General features: G+C 37.3%; 1 protein-coding gene across 2 annotated transcripts in view; it reads left to right on the top strand.

Annotated features, from left to right (window-relative positions):
- Positions 1–14,292, top strand: part of Malrd1 (MAM and LDL receptor class A domain containing 1) — a 584,432-nt gene that overhangs the window by 467,655 nt on the left and 102,485 nt on the right. For both annotated transcript variants that reach the window (XM_037205982.1, XM_037205981.1), the window contains one exon: positions 12,337–12,600. In XM_037205982.1, the coding sequence (XP_037061877.1) occupies positions 12,337–12,600 (264 nt within the window). The remainder of the gene's footprint in view (positions 1–12,336; positions 12,601–14,292) is intronic.

Here is a 14,292-nt window from a genome sequence, read left to right on the forward strand (position 1 = left end):
TTACACTGATTTTTGTATCTTCAGGAATCAAAGGATATAGTTCATATCTTAAACTTAATGAAGAAACTATATTTGGCCTGAAAATTGCTACTTATTTTTACTTTATAATAGCAATTATCATATCATATTCCCTAAATAAAATTATTCATTGGAATTAACACCAGGGAATATGTGAACAACTGATTGATGCTGATGGAGTGATAGTTCTTTCTAGATATATTATATAGTAGACTTACCACCAAGAGGCTTATAAACAACTAACACCTGGGCTGGGAAACCTTGGACATCTTCTTTGTTACCTTGTGGATTACATGTGCCTCTCCCCAGATCCATTCACATACACCACGTACAGAGCCTCCTGGCAGGGGGAGTCTTTGCTGATGGGTCAGAAGCTTTAGAAAGGAATAAACTAAAATAGTAATTCTGAAGGACTAGCTGTCAAATCCCACAGAAACGTGACAGAGAGTCTAAAGACTCTACCAGTAAACCTGAAACAGCTTCATTGGAAGATCTGGGGAGAAAACACAGATAAAATAAATAACATTTGAAATAAATGTAACTATAATGCCAATGGAATACTAGAGTTATATTTTAAAATCTTTAAAGCAATGTTCTTTTAGTGCTGGCACAAATGTCCTTTCATGTGATTTTAGAGTTATGATGAAAATTTTGGAGACATATTGAATAGGTAAATTATCCATTGAAAATATCATAGGAGAAAATATTCATAATATGTTGGTGAAATGAAGGACATAACTAATATCAATGGAAAACTGTGTTTCTTTTTAATAAATATAGAAAATGACAAAAAATATAAAACCATATTAATAAGCTGCAGATACCATCTGTGCTGTCTGAAAGAGCACACAAAACAATTTATGACTCTGAGAAAAGGAAATATGATTATTATTTATTTTTCTTAGTATTTTTGCTATATTGTTAAATGTCTACATGAAGAATTCTATATGAAACAAAGTTATATGAAGATCATCAATTTATTTATTTTTATTACCATTATTGTGTGTGTGTGTGTGTGTGTGTGTGTGTGTGTGTGTGTTGGTGTGTGTGCGTGTTGCTGAGGATTACACCCAGATTCTCAAATTTTCTTATCTCTAGGCTATACCTCAAGCTTTATATCATTGTTTTAATCTTTTCCCCAAAAAATTATTTATTGGAACTAATATAAGAAGCTATTGCATAAATGGGTTTACTTTCATTCCTTTGAGTCATGTTTTCTCATTGTTATTTCAAACAATAAAAATCCAGCTTTTTGAAACTTTGAGAAATACAAAATTTCATTAAGCCTAAGCTATTTACTATCTCAGGAATCATTAGACATAAGTCATCTGATCCTTCTACACTGTGTGGCAGAAATATCTATGCCATGTAAGAGTAGGTCACCTTGAGTTTCTTCGAACCAATAACATTCCTCCAGTTGTGTTAAATTTCCAGGAAGCAGCCAAAAACTCAGAATTTTTAGACTTTCAAAAAGAGAACAGGAATTTTAATTCCTGAGAAATATTTACTAAGACAACTCAGCAGCAGTTGGTATGAAGAAAGTAAACCTTCTTTCCTACCAGGTCCAGTGGTGCATGTCTGTGGCATTTAGCACCATGGAGGTTAAGACAAGAGGATTTTTGATTTTAGAACATCTTTGGCTAAAGAATGAGATTCTGTCAAAAAAAGTATCAAAGAGGGAGAGAAGGGGTAGGAAGAAATGAGGGAAGGGAGACAGAAGAGGGAAGCAAGGAAAACTATTTACCAGTTCTGCTGAGTAAAGATGAATGCTTTATGTAAGATTTTAAAACTGGTGATTTTTAATAAATTCCACTCTAAAATATATATTTTGTTGACTCGAAATCCTGAGAGTGGGACACAGTTTTGCACTGAAATATCCTTATAATACGGAACCCTGTACAATGAGTGCTTGCCGTGTGAAGTGGGAGATAGATATTTCTATAATTTCTTCCAGTATTAATTCATCACTCAGCCCTCCACAAAGGAAAAATGAAAACTGTTCTGAAGCCTAGACTGCTTGCTCTGTTCATCTTCCCTCAGCTGGCACAATTCAAACATCAGTAAGACATGACATTAACTTGGATGATTTTCTGATGACCATCTAACAAATCCTACAAATTCTGAATCAACAGGGGGAATGCATTCATTTTCATAGAATACATTTTCTTTTTTTAATTCTTTTTTTAAATGGATTATTTGTGGATTTCTCAACATGCATCCCAATTCCACTTATCTCCCCATCCCTTCACATCGACCACTGACCCCTGCAACCTTCCTCTCTCCCCTCCCCCCAAAAAAATAAAAGAAAAACTAAACACCAAACCAGAAGAAAAAGAAGAGGAGGAGGAAGAGGAAGAAGAAGAGGAAGAGGAAGAGGAAGACTACGATAAAGGAGAAGGACTCAAGGACTGCTTCAGAGAAGTAGGGTCAGGGGACAGGGAGCCACATGTGCTTGGATTCCTGTAGTGGGTAGCTGTTCCAGCTTTGACCTGGAAGTACTACCCCTAGTGAGGCATCATCATCATCATCATCATTTATTCTAGTCATCTTTACTTGTAAGTGTTCACTGCTGTGAGCCATTGGTCTGGTTGAGGCCTGTGGCTTCTGCTACTCTATAGATAATGAGCTCTCACTGGGACTCCTGGATATCCTGTTGTTGCTTTGTTTTCATAGAGATCCTACAACTTTGTATCTGCAGGCCTGGCCTCTTCACATGCTCCAATAGTTCATAGATGAGGTGGATGTTGGGGCGGGCTAACTCATAGCCCTGATTCTGGGTCTGGGTGGTAGCTTTCCCTCGTTGTCACCACCTGGGTAAGCACCCCAGCACTACCTTGGCCAGCTTGCCCAATGTTGCCTGCAGCAAGGAGCTGGGCCAGTTCTTCTACTCTTAGGTTCTCAGATTTGACTCACCTGCACACACACCAGAAGGCCTGTCTTAGTCCTAAGGGTCCCCAAGCAAGACAGCACCTGGTGTCCTGGCCTGCTGGGAGTTCAACACCACTCAGTGATGACTGCCAAGTGTGGCATCACCAGGTTCCCTCTGGTCTGGTCCAGCTTCATTTGGGGTGGAGGCTGTCATCCATAGAGTATTCATGTTTCCCACCTGGGTTTGAAGACTCAGCCCTTCCCCAGCCTAGAAAGCAGCTGCCTTGGGTGGCAGAGGTAACAAGGATAGGGGTGACATAGAGACTTCAGAATACTGCATCCAAGTGGGCCATGGAAAAGGCATGGGGTGCTTGGCTCTCAGCACGCTCCTCCCCTCATCCATTACTGAAGGAGGTAAGAGAGCTGGTCCTGGAATCACAAGAATGGGAGAACTAGCCTTGCCTCTCATCAGCTGCAGCATGCAAGAGAGTGGGGCCCTGCACCCACCCTGGGCAGCACACTAGAGCTGACCCTGTTGTCTGTGGTGGTGCAGGTGAGTCAGCCTCGAGGGCATGAAAGGAGAACTAATCCTGCCCTCCTTAGCAATTGAGAGACAGAGAGAGAGACAGAGGAGAGATAGAGAGAGAGACAGAGGAGAGAGAGAGAGAGAGAAACCCTGCACCTCACCTGGGCAAAACAGTAGAGTATGATTTCTTTATGTGAGTTTCCAGGAGTGGAAAGTGGTTTCTGTTTTTCTTCTCCTTCCTTTGAATAAAGAGGATCTCATTTTTCTCCATGATGAAGAAACTTTTTAGAAGGTTGTGAGGACACAGATGTTTTCAAAACTGCAGGAGAGGTTGCATGGTATTGAACAATGGAATATCTCATGATATTTATGATATAGTTTTATACAGTTTCACTAGGAGTCAATGCGTATTTGGACACCAGGGCATACCAATGCATGTTGAGGCACAGGTAGGAAACACATGTTTTCACACCAGAGTTCACTGCTCTGCTAGGCTAAAAATGTCTTCCCACAAGTCCTAGCAAGCCTTTATTGTCAATGTGACACAGTCCAGAGTCATCTGAGTAACGAAGCCATAATAGCATGGTATGATGACACATGGTATGATGTAATCAGAACACTTGATAGGCCAAGGCAGGAAGATCATGAGTTCAAGGCCTGATAGGGTACCATTGTAAAATGCAATAAAAAAAAAAAACCCACAAATCCATAGATCTTTATTTACCAATAGTCCCAGAGGCCAGACATTTGAGTTCCAGGCCTCCTTAGAGGTAGGCTCTCTTTGAAAGCTTCATTTAAAGAATTGCATAGATCAAAGTCCATGGGCATCTCCATAAAGGACAGTCTTGACTACTAATGGATGCATCAAGGCACAGCTTCCTCAGTGTTTGCTCCTAGGTTGTAAAAGAAACCTGGCTGAATATAAGCCACTGAGCCAGCATGCAGTATTCTCTATGAGTCTTGCCCTCAGGTTCCTGCCTTGAGTTCCAGTTCTGACTTCTCTCAGTGATGGGTTGTGACCTAGAAGTATAAGTTAAATAAATGCTCCCTACCCCCAAGTCATTTTTGGTTAGATTTTTGTTTTTGTTTTGTCATTCTCAGAACCTCAGAATGTAATAATACTTAGAAATGAAGTTTTTGAAGACATAATTAAAGTGAGACTTTGGATGATCTCAAACTGGAGTAGGGGAGACACTTTAAACTGATGTGGCCAGTGTCCTTATAAGAAAAGTCACATGGAAATGGACAAACAGAATTCTATATGCTGAACTAAATAAACAGAGATTAAAAGTAACCCATCTGCAAGCTATAATTTGCCTGGATTCTTAGCAAAACAAGAATCTATGAAAAAAGAATGGACCAGTTCTTCCATGGAGCCTTCAAAGGGAAACTACCTGTAAGAAAGACTTGAACTCAAATGTCTGGCCTCTGGAACTATTGGTAAATAAAGATCTGTGGATTTTTGTTGTTTTGCTTTTGGCAGGGTTTTACAATGGAGCCTTAGCAGGCCTTGAACTCAATCTTCCTGTCTTGGCCTCTCAGGTGTTCTAATTACAGATATGTGTCTATGCAATATCTGTTATTTAAGCCACCCAGGCTGTGCTACTTTGGTATACGAACCTTAGGAACCCAGCACCATTAGATTCTATGGAAGTACACATTAAAAACCAAGCACTGCATTCAAATCTTTAGTGCCCCAATTTACTGCCCATTTGGCTTGATTTTTCTCATCCTTGAAAAGATCACATTCAAGACTTAAGACATTGCCCTTCTGAAACATTTACATTAACCATTTCAATAGGCGAATGAGAAATGATATTTTTAAGCCCAAGAATAACTCTTATATGACCACACATACTTAGTCACCCACTGATTAATATCCTCACCAGAATATGCTGTCTGATGTCCTGTCCACTACGTAAGCACAGTAGACATCTAGCTTTGCTGGTGGCTTCCAAAAGTTCAGAAGGCTCTCTTGGGTGACTCACATGGACATTTAATTCTACATCTTTTTTTTTTTTGTTAAATGGAAAGAAAATAAACCTCAAATACCTAAGACAGATTCCAAAGGAAAGAAATATTCACCCAGGTTATCCCTTTTATCTTGACTTGCTAAATATAAATTGCCAGTAACTATCAAGGTGCTAACAGTATAAAAGAGAATTTGGGGTAATTCAAAACAACAGGAAGCTAGGGAATCTTGTGGAGGGGTATTCATTTATTTGTTTTGGTATATTATGACTGCTGAAAAATAACTTTCTTTCTCATTCCTGAATGGAGGCCACATTCTTGTTTCCTATCTCTGGACCTACACAGCAAGCCCAAGGAATAATTCCAGCTCAGATGTAATCCCAAAGTTTAAGTTATTTATATTTTTATGTGGTCAATACCATTGGCCATTTTAAACCATTCACCTCTAAGAGGAAGGCAGATAGATTTCTCTGTGATTTATGTCTTACCTCTAGGCCTACTCTGAGGTCTTTGTCTCATTTGGGTGATAGAATACAGTTCACACTGGGGGTGGCTGTTCCATGGTTGTCCTTTGGATTTCTTCCCCTTATCTGTCTGAATTCCTTCCTATCTAATGCTTTCTAATGGCAGGTGGAGTCCCCAAAGGAAGTTGAACAAAGGATGTAGGTTTGGCCCCTGAAACCTGCATAACTCTCACTTTTTTTTTTTTTTTTTTTTTTTTTTGGTTTTTCGAGACAGGGTTTCTCTGTGTAGCTTTGTGCCTTTCCTGGAACTCACTTGGTAGCCAAGGCTGGCCTCGAACTCACAGAGATCCACCTGGCTCTGCCTCCCGAGTGCTGGGATTAAAGGCGTGCGCCACCACCGCCCGGCATAACTCTCACTTCTAATGAAAGATTCTGGTTCTTATTTTCTTACCTTCATTTCTAAGGAATCCATTTGAAAAGGAAAGCAGAACAATGCCATCTTCTAATAGACAGCAAGAGCTTTATGACTCTCACAACAGCTTTAAAACCTAGTAATCCTCCATAATCCAATAAATGAATTAAGATTGATTGATAATTTTTTTCTTTGAGCATTTTTTTTCATTCATTGCTATTCACCTTGAAAATGAGGTCAATTTATGAGCCACTAGTTGATGCCAAACCAATAAAATTGATTCATGCATTCAAACTATTATAATAAATAAAATTTTGTCTACAACTCCTACCACATACATGTTCTGTGTACTGACTTGTACTTTATATGATTCCCAATCAGTCTTAAAGTTAAAGATCACTTGTTACTGCTATATTGAAAACAAAATGGGGTAATGGCAATGGGGATACTTTAATATAGCAAAACCAAACTGTCCAACAACAAACTATGAATGTCTTAAATTGCACAGTAACACACAAGGGAATTGCAAACTTTAAAGCTAGGGGTTCTAAAATAGAGTGAACTTCCTGTGGAGAGGATTAAGGATACTTCTTGAAGAAGCCAGCTTTGGCTTTGCCCTTGAAATCAAAGAAGGATTTTCACAAGAGGAGATAAAGGGCAGGAAGTTCTTAGCCAGACATTCAACAGGACTGGAATTACGGAGATAGGAGCACTAGAAAAAAACAAGAGGTCTACTTTGAAGGGATCATTTTTATAGACTTCCATAACAAACTGTTTGTGTTAAAGGGTAAAAAAACTAATTTAGGAGTTGGCTGGAATCTTTCAGTAATTTTCTTCTACGATGTATTATATGAATTTATATATTTGACTGCTTTTACCGTGACTCGTTCTCCCCATTTGTCATTAGAATATAGTGTGTTTCATCATTTGATGTAAATGTTGCATCATTTTCAAGAGTGATTACGAAAATAAGAAGACAAGATGCATAGCCTAAAGTAAAGTAGTGTGAAAATAAATAAGCTATTTTGACTGAAGAGACTCTCATAGATGACTACTGATTTAAGATTGGCCAAAGTATGCTTCCAATTGGCACTTTTTTATTATGACATTGTAAATAGAGACAACTAGAGAATACTCATAGTGATGCCAAGTGAAACCCATGCTCCAGAGGTCAAACTCAAAGGCAACAGTATTAGTCATATTTATCTTCATATAATCCATACTTTTTTTTGACTTGGATTTCCTTTTGTTGTATAAAATATTCTTTTAGTTATTGTGGTAATAATGATAAGAGTTTTACCTTTCTGAAACTTAAAATATAATTAGCACTGGGAAATGTGTGTGTGTGTGTGTGTGTGTGTGTGTGTGTGTGTGTGTGTGCGTGTTTACATAAATAGTTCCAGAGAATCTAATGAGTCATGATAAGGCAATGAAATGGAACCAAGTGGCATTAAATAAAAACCTAAAGAATTTGTTCAGCAATATGTTCAGAATAAATGGAGAGTAAAAACCAAAATAATAGGTCTTAAAATGGGTACTTAGATAAACATAGAAAGGCATTGAAAAGTTGATGGCATTTCCTTGTAGTTATTAATTGTCAAAAGATGTTTGAGTATAATTAATACCCTTACTCTGGAATAAGGTTTCATTGTCAATCTCTCAATCTATAATAGCAGACAGGTGAATACTCTGAAAAATTAAGTTAGTATTTATATACATTATGAATGGATCTTGAGGAAATACTAACACACACCCAAAAATCCAAAGTTATCTCAAGCCAAGAGTTTTTATGAATTATGGTTAAAAATTATGATATTTCTGCATAACTTTATACAATATTTTTAATGTTGGTATAATATCCCCAATATAATAACAATTTATAACTGATACATTGTATGTTACAATAAGTATCCATACTGAGTCACCAAGAATGGTCCTATTTACAAATAGATTAATTTTTGACTTTTGGAACTAAAATTTCTTGTGTCCATTTTCCTTTCAACTCAATCAATGTTGCTCTCACTAGGCATATTCATCATATAGATAACACTTATCAGGTTATCTATGGCAATCATGAGCTTGCAATGAACATCTATGGAATTCATTATGCAATCATTTTGCAGTAAAGAATATGCTTCTACTTCTCTCTCGACATGAGTGAACACCGTGTTCTAAGGAGGACAAAGAGACAGTCACAATGTCAGGCACTGGAACAGTCTGCAGAGCACAAAATGAAGTGGAATGTGGGGGTCAGAGGGAAGTTTGTTTACTAGAGAAGCTGAAGTGACAGTTATTAAACCTGTTTCCACGGGAATATTGTTTTATTCTAAAAGATGTCTTTCTTCCCTTCTAAAACCTTTTAGAAAACAAATCTGTTATATAAAAGAACCCTCACATGTAGGTGACTGGAGAGATGGTTCAATGGTTAGGATCACTGGCTATTCTTTCAGAGGACCCAGGTTCAATTCCCAGCACATACATGGCAGCTCACAACTGTCAGTAACCTCATTTCCAGAGGATTTACTTCCCTCTTAAGCCCTCCATGAGCACTAGACATGCATGTGGTGCATAGACATACATGTAGGCAGATACACTCATACACATAAAAATCATAAATTAAAAACCTTATGTATGACATTGTTTGTCAAAGCTGTTTATGGATAAATCCAAATAGTTCTGAAACAATTGGTAGAGTCCCCAGCATCTAGATACAAATTATCACTATAGGTGAGAAAGACTAGATTTATTTAAGTATAAGGGGAGGACAGTGTTAAAAGAACTTTCTGATATAGATACAGATATAGATATTGCTTCTCTGTTCATTATTATATTCAGTCAATGGGAATAGTCAATTAGGCAATGCATAATTAATATTTAAGACATTGAAATAGAGAAATATATATATTGAACTCATGCCCTCAACTGTACCTGGGTAATGAGATGCCACTATTTTCTCAAAGGAAAGGAAAATGTTTCCCCTCTTAAACTTGGAATTTCCAAATTCTATGTGAAATCAAAGCTCTGATGGAACAAAGGTGCTGTTCAGGTGCTAATGTAGGAGAGCAATTGAAGTTTCCTGATGATCCTATATAGTTTTTAGGAGATTTTATCTTGCTTCAGAATGCCGATTCTGAACTCTAGCTTGTGCAGCAAAGAACTAAAGTCTACATTGGCATTTCCGAACCCGTTTGCTGTTGAAGCACACGATAGCTGATAGTCATGTACTTGCAACAGATCAAGGGAATGACCCCTTATATACAGTTTCAAGATAACCCTTGTCATCTTCCACCTTTACTCTCCACTGCCAAAAACATATTTGCTAGGAACATAAATAAAGGAAAATAAACTCATTTGCTACACTCATGAATCAGCTCTAATATACAAAGAATAATCAACTGCAACCTAGATAAGATGTTTGTATAATTATAATTTCAGATTTCAAAGCACTAGAAACTTGTGATCCTTCTTTTGAGAAATATCATAGCTTATAAGATGTGAGTTTTGTTGGATTAATTCTATTCTCCTTCCCTGCCAGCAGGACTATATGATACCTTTGAAGTATCATAGCTTGAGAACACCCCTAATTCACATAATGTGTAGCATCATGCCAAATTAAATCACTATTCCTCAGTTCTCTCTCTCTCTCTCTCTCTCTCTCTCTCTATATATATATATATATATATATATATATATATATATATGTGTGTGTGTGTGTGTGTGTGTGTGTGTGTGTGCCTCTCTATGTCTCTGTATCTCTGTCTCTCTCTCTTTCGCTCTCTCTTTACTCTGTCACATGCTCATATATACACATACCCACAAATATTTCTTAGCATCTCTCTTTGTTTATGACTCTTGAACCTCTCTATTTAAATTGTACTCCGTGGGGTACAACAGGACACTGTCAACATAGAATATGCTGTTTTCCTAATGTAAGACCAAGTTTTCACTGTAAGAGCATGGCATACTCTCTTATGAAGTAGCTCTCTAATGCAATGCATTTTCAAGGAAGCTCATTATAGTTAAAATTGATCTGACATGGTTTCCCTTCTGCTTACACTGTCCCTGAACCTCAATGCCATTAGTTTAAATCATCTAACTAAGCAAAATTTTGGACAGAGTGAGACATGGAACAATACCAGAGTACACTACATTTACCTGCTTGTAAAATGGATCTCTAGATTTCATGAACTTGCAGAGGTTCATAAGTAGAAATTTTAAGAGTAAGTTATTAGGCATGAATAACAGGCTAAATATAGGTCCTATTTTGGTAATTGTGCATGCAAATACACACATAAAGCTTAACACTAGTGTTGGCATTTATACTGACATCAGTATATATAGAATGTTTGTGTCAGATACATAACCATACATATACATGATTTATGAAGTATGGACATTGAAATATTCACAGCAAAAGCAAGTAGAATGCATAGGGATTTACTATACTCGCCATATATAAATCTGTTCTTCAGTCAGTCATCAGCATCTTAACAAGAATGATACATTTGCTACAGTCAAGAAGATTGCTCTACAGTGACACCTCATTATAACCCAAAGTTCATACTTTACATTAAGGTTCACCCTGGCATGGCATTGCTTGGTGTTGACAATTCAGTGTATTTTGACAATTGACTGATCATTAGATGATATGGAGTGGTTTCCCTGCTGTAAAAGCCCAGTTTTCTGCTTCTCCCTTCCTTCTTATTCTACCACCTCTGGCACACCCAGAACTTATTGTCTCCATGGTCTTACCTTTTCCTGAATATCATGTAGTTGAAATGGTACAGTGCACAGCTTCATGAAACTGTCTTCTTTCATTTGCAGTAAGAACTCAAGATCGGATTTAGGGTGTTCAATGTGTAAAAATGGAACAGTTGTCATAAAGTGCAATGAAAAATGTTAAGCTAAATAATTGTATGATTCCGTAAATCATACCACATAATCAATCATTAAAATTTCAATTTTAGAAAAATTTCCAAATAGTAAAAATTTCTTAAAATATGCATGCAAAATACCACACTCAGGTCTAAAGGTAAACAAAATGTTTCTTATGGGAATTTTAATTTTATTTGACCACTGATAAAACTCATTTATCTCAAGAGCAGGGTGGAGATATTCTGTACTAAAATGCAGAGTTGACATGAGGATAAAACAAGAGACTTAAAAGAAATATTGAGCTAACAGAAAATTGCCTCTAGCCGACCCGAGCCTACCTAGACTCCCATGAGAAGCGAAACTTCATGTTCTTCTTGGATAAAAAATATTTCAGTGGAAAAGTTGAGAAGGAATTCAGAGGAGGTTTAATTTTAAACAAGAAATGTGTTGGTAGTTGGCTCTGCTTTAGATCAGGGTCCCCAGGAGGCCAACTCAGAAGGCATATTCCTGCTGAGAAAGTTCATTGGAGAAATCTCCTGGGAAATTCTCCCCACAGATAAGCAAAAGAAAGAAAACTGATTGTGAGAGGAAGTGATTGGGTCCAGCTGAGTTTGTGTTTGGCAGGTGACTAGTGACAATGCTTTGGTGAGCTCTAGGGTTGCATTAGCTCTTCAAGACGCCCAGCATAATTCTGTGTTTCAGGGTAAGACACCACCAAGTTTCCTCTTTCTACATTACATGTCCATTGTTCCAGCACATCATTAACACCCTTTAACTATTTTTGTTACATTTATTTATTCTTTGTGTATCTGCGCACATGTACATGTATGAGCATGCCCCAATAAACACATGGAGATCAAAACACAGCCTGAAAGATTTGTTCCCTTCCTTCTTCTCTGTGGGTCTGTTGATCAAACTCAGGTCAGCAGGCTTGGCAGCAAGTACCCATATCTGCTGAACTATTTTACCAGTCTCCAGAAATGCCCCTTTTAAATACTATAGCTCTGAGGGTAGATAAGGCATATTTTTTATCACGTTTATATATTTTATACAATTGATATTTCATGATTAGAAGTTAATTTATTTAAATTTTGAACTGTTTTATAATTATACGACAGTTAGTATGCACTGGGATGATTCACTACTGGACATAGACATAGACAAAGCATCTCATCATCAACATGCCTTGCTCTCTTTTTCAGGTCTGGTCTTACCTCAGCCATCACTGTGTGAAGAAGGCCAGTTTGCTTGTATGTACACAGTCCAGTGTGTCCCTGCCTCAGAGAAGTGTGATGGACAGGAAGATTGCGTAGACGGATCTGATGAAATAGATTGCTCTCTCAGACCCTCTCCTCAGCTCTGCAGTGATACAGAATTCCAATGCTCTGAAAGCCAGTGTATCCCATCTCTCCTGCTATGTGATGGAGTGGCTGACTGCCACTTTAATGAAGATGAATCCAGCTGTGGTGAGTTGTTTTACTAACTCGGTGTTCCAGGAAGAAATTCTGTCTAGAAATGATGGAGTTCCACAGATGAAGTCAAGGTCTCTAGAATATCCCCATAACCATATCATCAATAACAGTATGTTTGTGTCTTTTCTTGCTAAACAAACCATGTGGTTCTTGCTTTCCATTTCTGTAAAGACTCCATTTGAGGTTATACTAACTTCTGTTAACCTTATTTTCTTGTCCATTTGACTCTAGTTCATTTTTCTAGTTATCTTTTTAACACATTTGTGGAAATGTATTAAAGTAGAGCAGTTATAATTTATTTCTATCATAAGTGCTAAGAAAGGTAGTCCAAATTAAGACCTATAGACAAATAATTGATTATAACACACACACACACACACACACACACACACACACACACACACACACACACACATGGGTTTAGGACTGGAAAATTATATTAGCAGATTTTCTATCATTAAGGGTTCATGGTGTTTTCATATGACTCCTCAAACGGCCCTTCCTGTTAGCTGTCCCTCCCTGTATTCCCTTCCTTACCCCTAATCTTCCCTCCCCCTTCTTATTTTATTCTCTGGCTTTATTCTCACTCATTTCTCTACAACTGTATATTACATTTCCCCTCCCCTGGGAGAGTGTCACTGGGTACAGTAGCCTCATGTAAGGATATGCCCAAGGACAAACAAGAGATGGCAAAAACAAAATGAGCTCAATGTTATTTGTGGACTTTTTGTCTCATAACACTTTGCTTGGCCTCTTTTGTCTTGATGGTTTTTTATTTTATTACCATGGCTTCATATTTTGTGTCTTTTTGGTTCTGTGTAGTCTCTCTGTGTGTCTTTTTTGTGATTTCTCTCTTTTTTTTTAATAATTCTGATTTGTTTGCTTGTTTGTTTTCTATAAAGAGAGAGAATAAAGTCATACAGTTGTGTGGATGAGGAGATGGGGAAGATCTAGGAAGAGTTGGGGGAGATGAAAACATGATAAGAATACATTGTATGAAGAAAGTTATTTTCAATATAAGAGGGCTTATATTATGTTAAATACTAAGAATACAGATTAATTTTAAAATCCAAGGAAAATATCTTAGTGTTGCCAATGTCATTCCTATCCATATAGCAAAGTCAGTAATACCTAACCTACCAGACTAATAGAATTTGAGTCAGTGCATATAAACCCAAAACTCTGCACTCAACACTTGCCATTTTTGCTTTGTGTAGTCTATTTCAGACAGAGAGGGGGAAACTGTTGAGAAATAATTGTATATAGTTAAAAGTGATTAGCCAATCATGGTGAAGTTCAAAAGTCATTAACATCCTATTTGTTTATTTGCTTGGTTCTTTTTCAATTCCATAAAACATAATAGAGATTATAGTTTTTACATGAAGAAAAGTCATTTAGGGATAGAGCCATATGAAAGAATCAAGGACCAAAGTGCAGGGGATTTAGTAATCAGGTAGGTATCTAGAAATAAGATTATTGGAAAAGGAGTAAAGCAAATGAAAAGGTGAGGGACAGCCTCTGGGAATTAAAATTCTTAGTCTCACATTAGTAAAACCTTTTATCTGCCTTAGACTTGAGGATTGTTCTGCTTCTGGTTATTTCCTTGCTTTTCTTGCTGCGGTTAAAAAAAATAAAAAGTCAGGTCTTACAATATTTTATTAGTGAAGTAAGCAAAGGGAGATGATT

This window comes from Peromyscus leucopus, chromosome 5 (assembly GCF_004664715.2).
Source record: "Peromyscus leucopus breed LL Stock chromosome 5, UCI_PerLeu_2.1, whole genome shotgun sequence".
NCBI classification, from domain to species: domain Eukaryota; kingdom Metazoa; phylum Chordata; class Mammalia; order Rodentia; family Cricetidae; genus Peromyscus; species Peromyscus leucopus.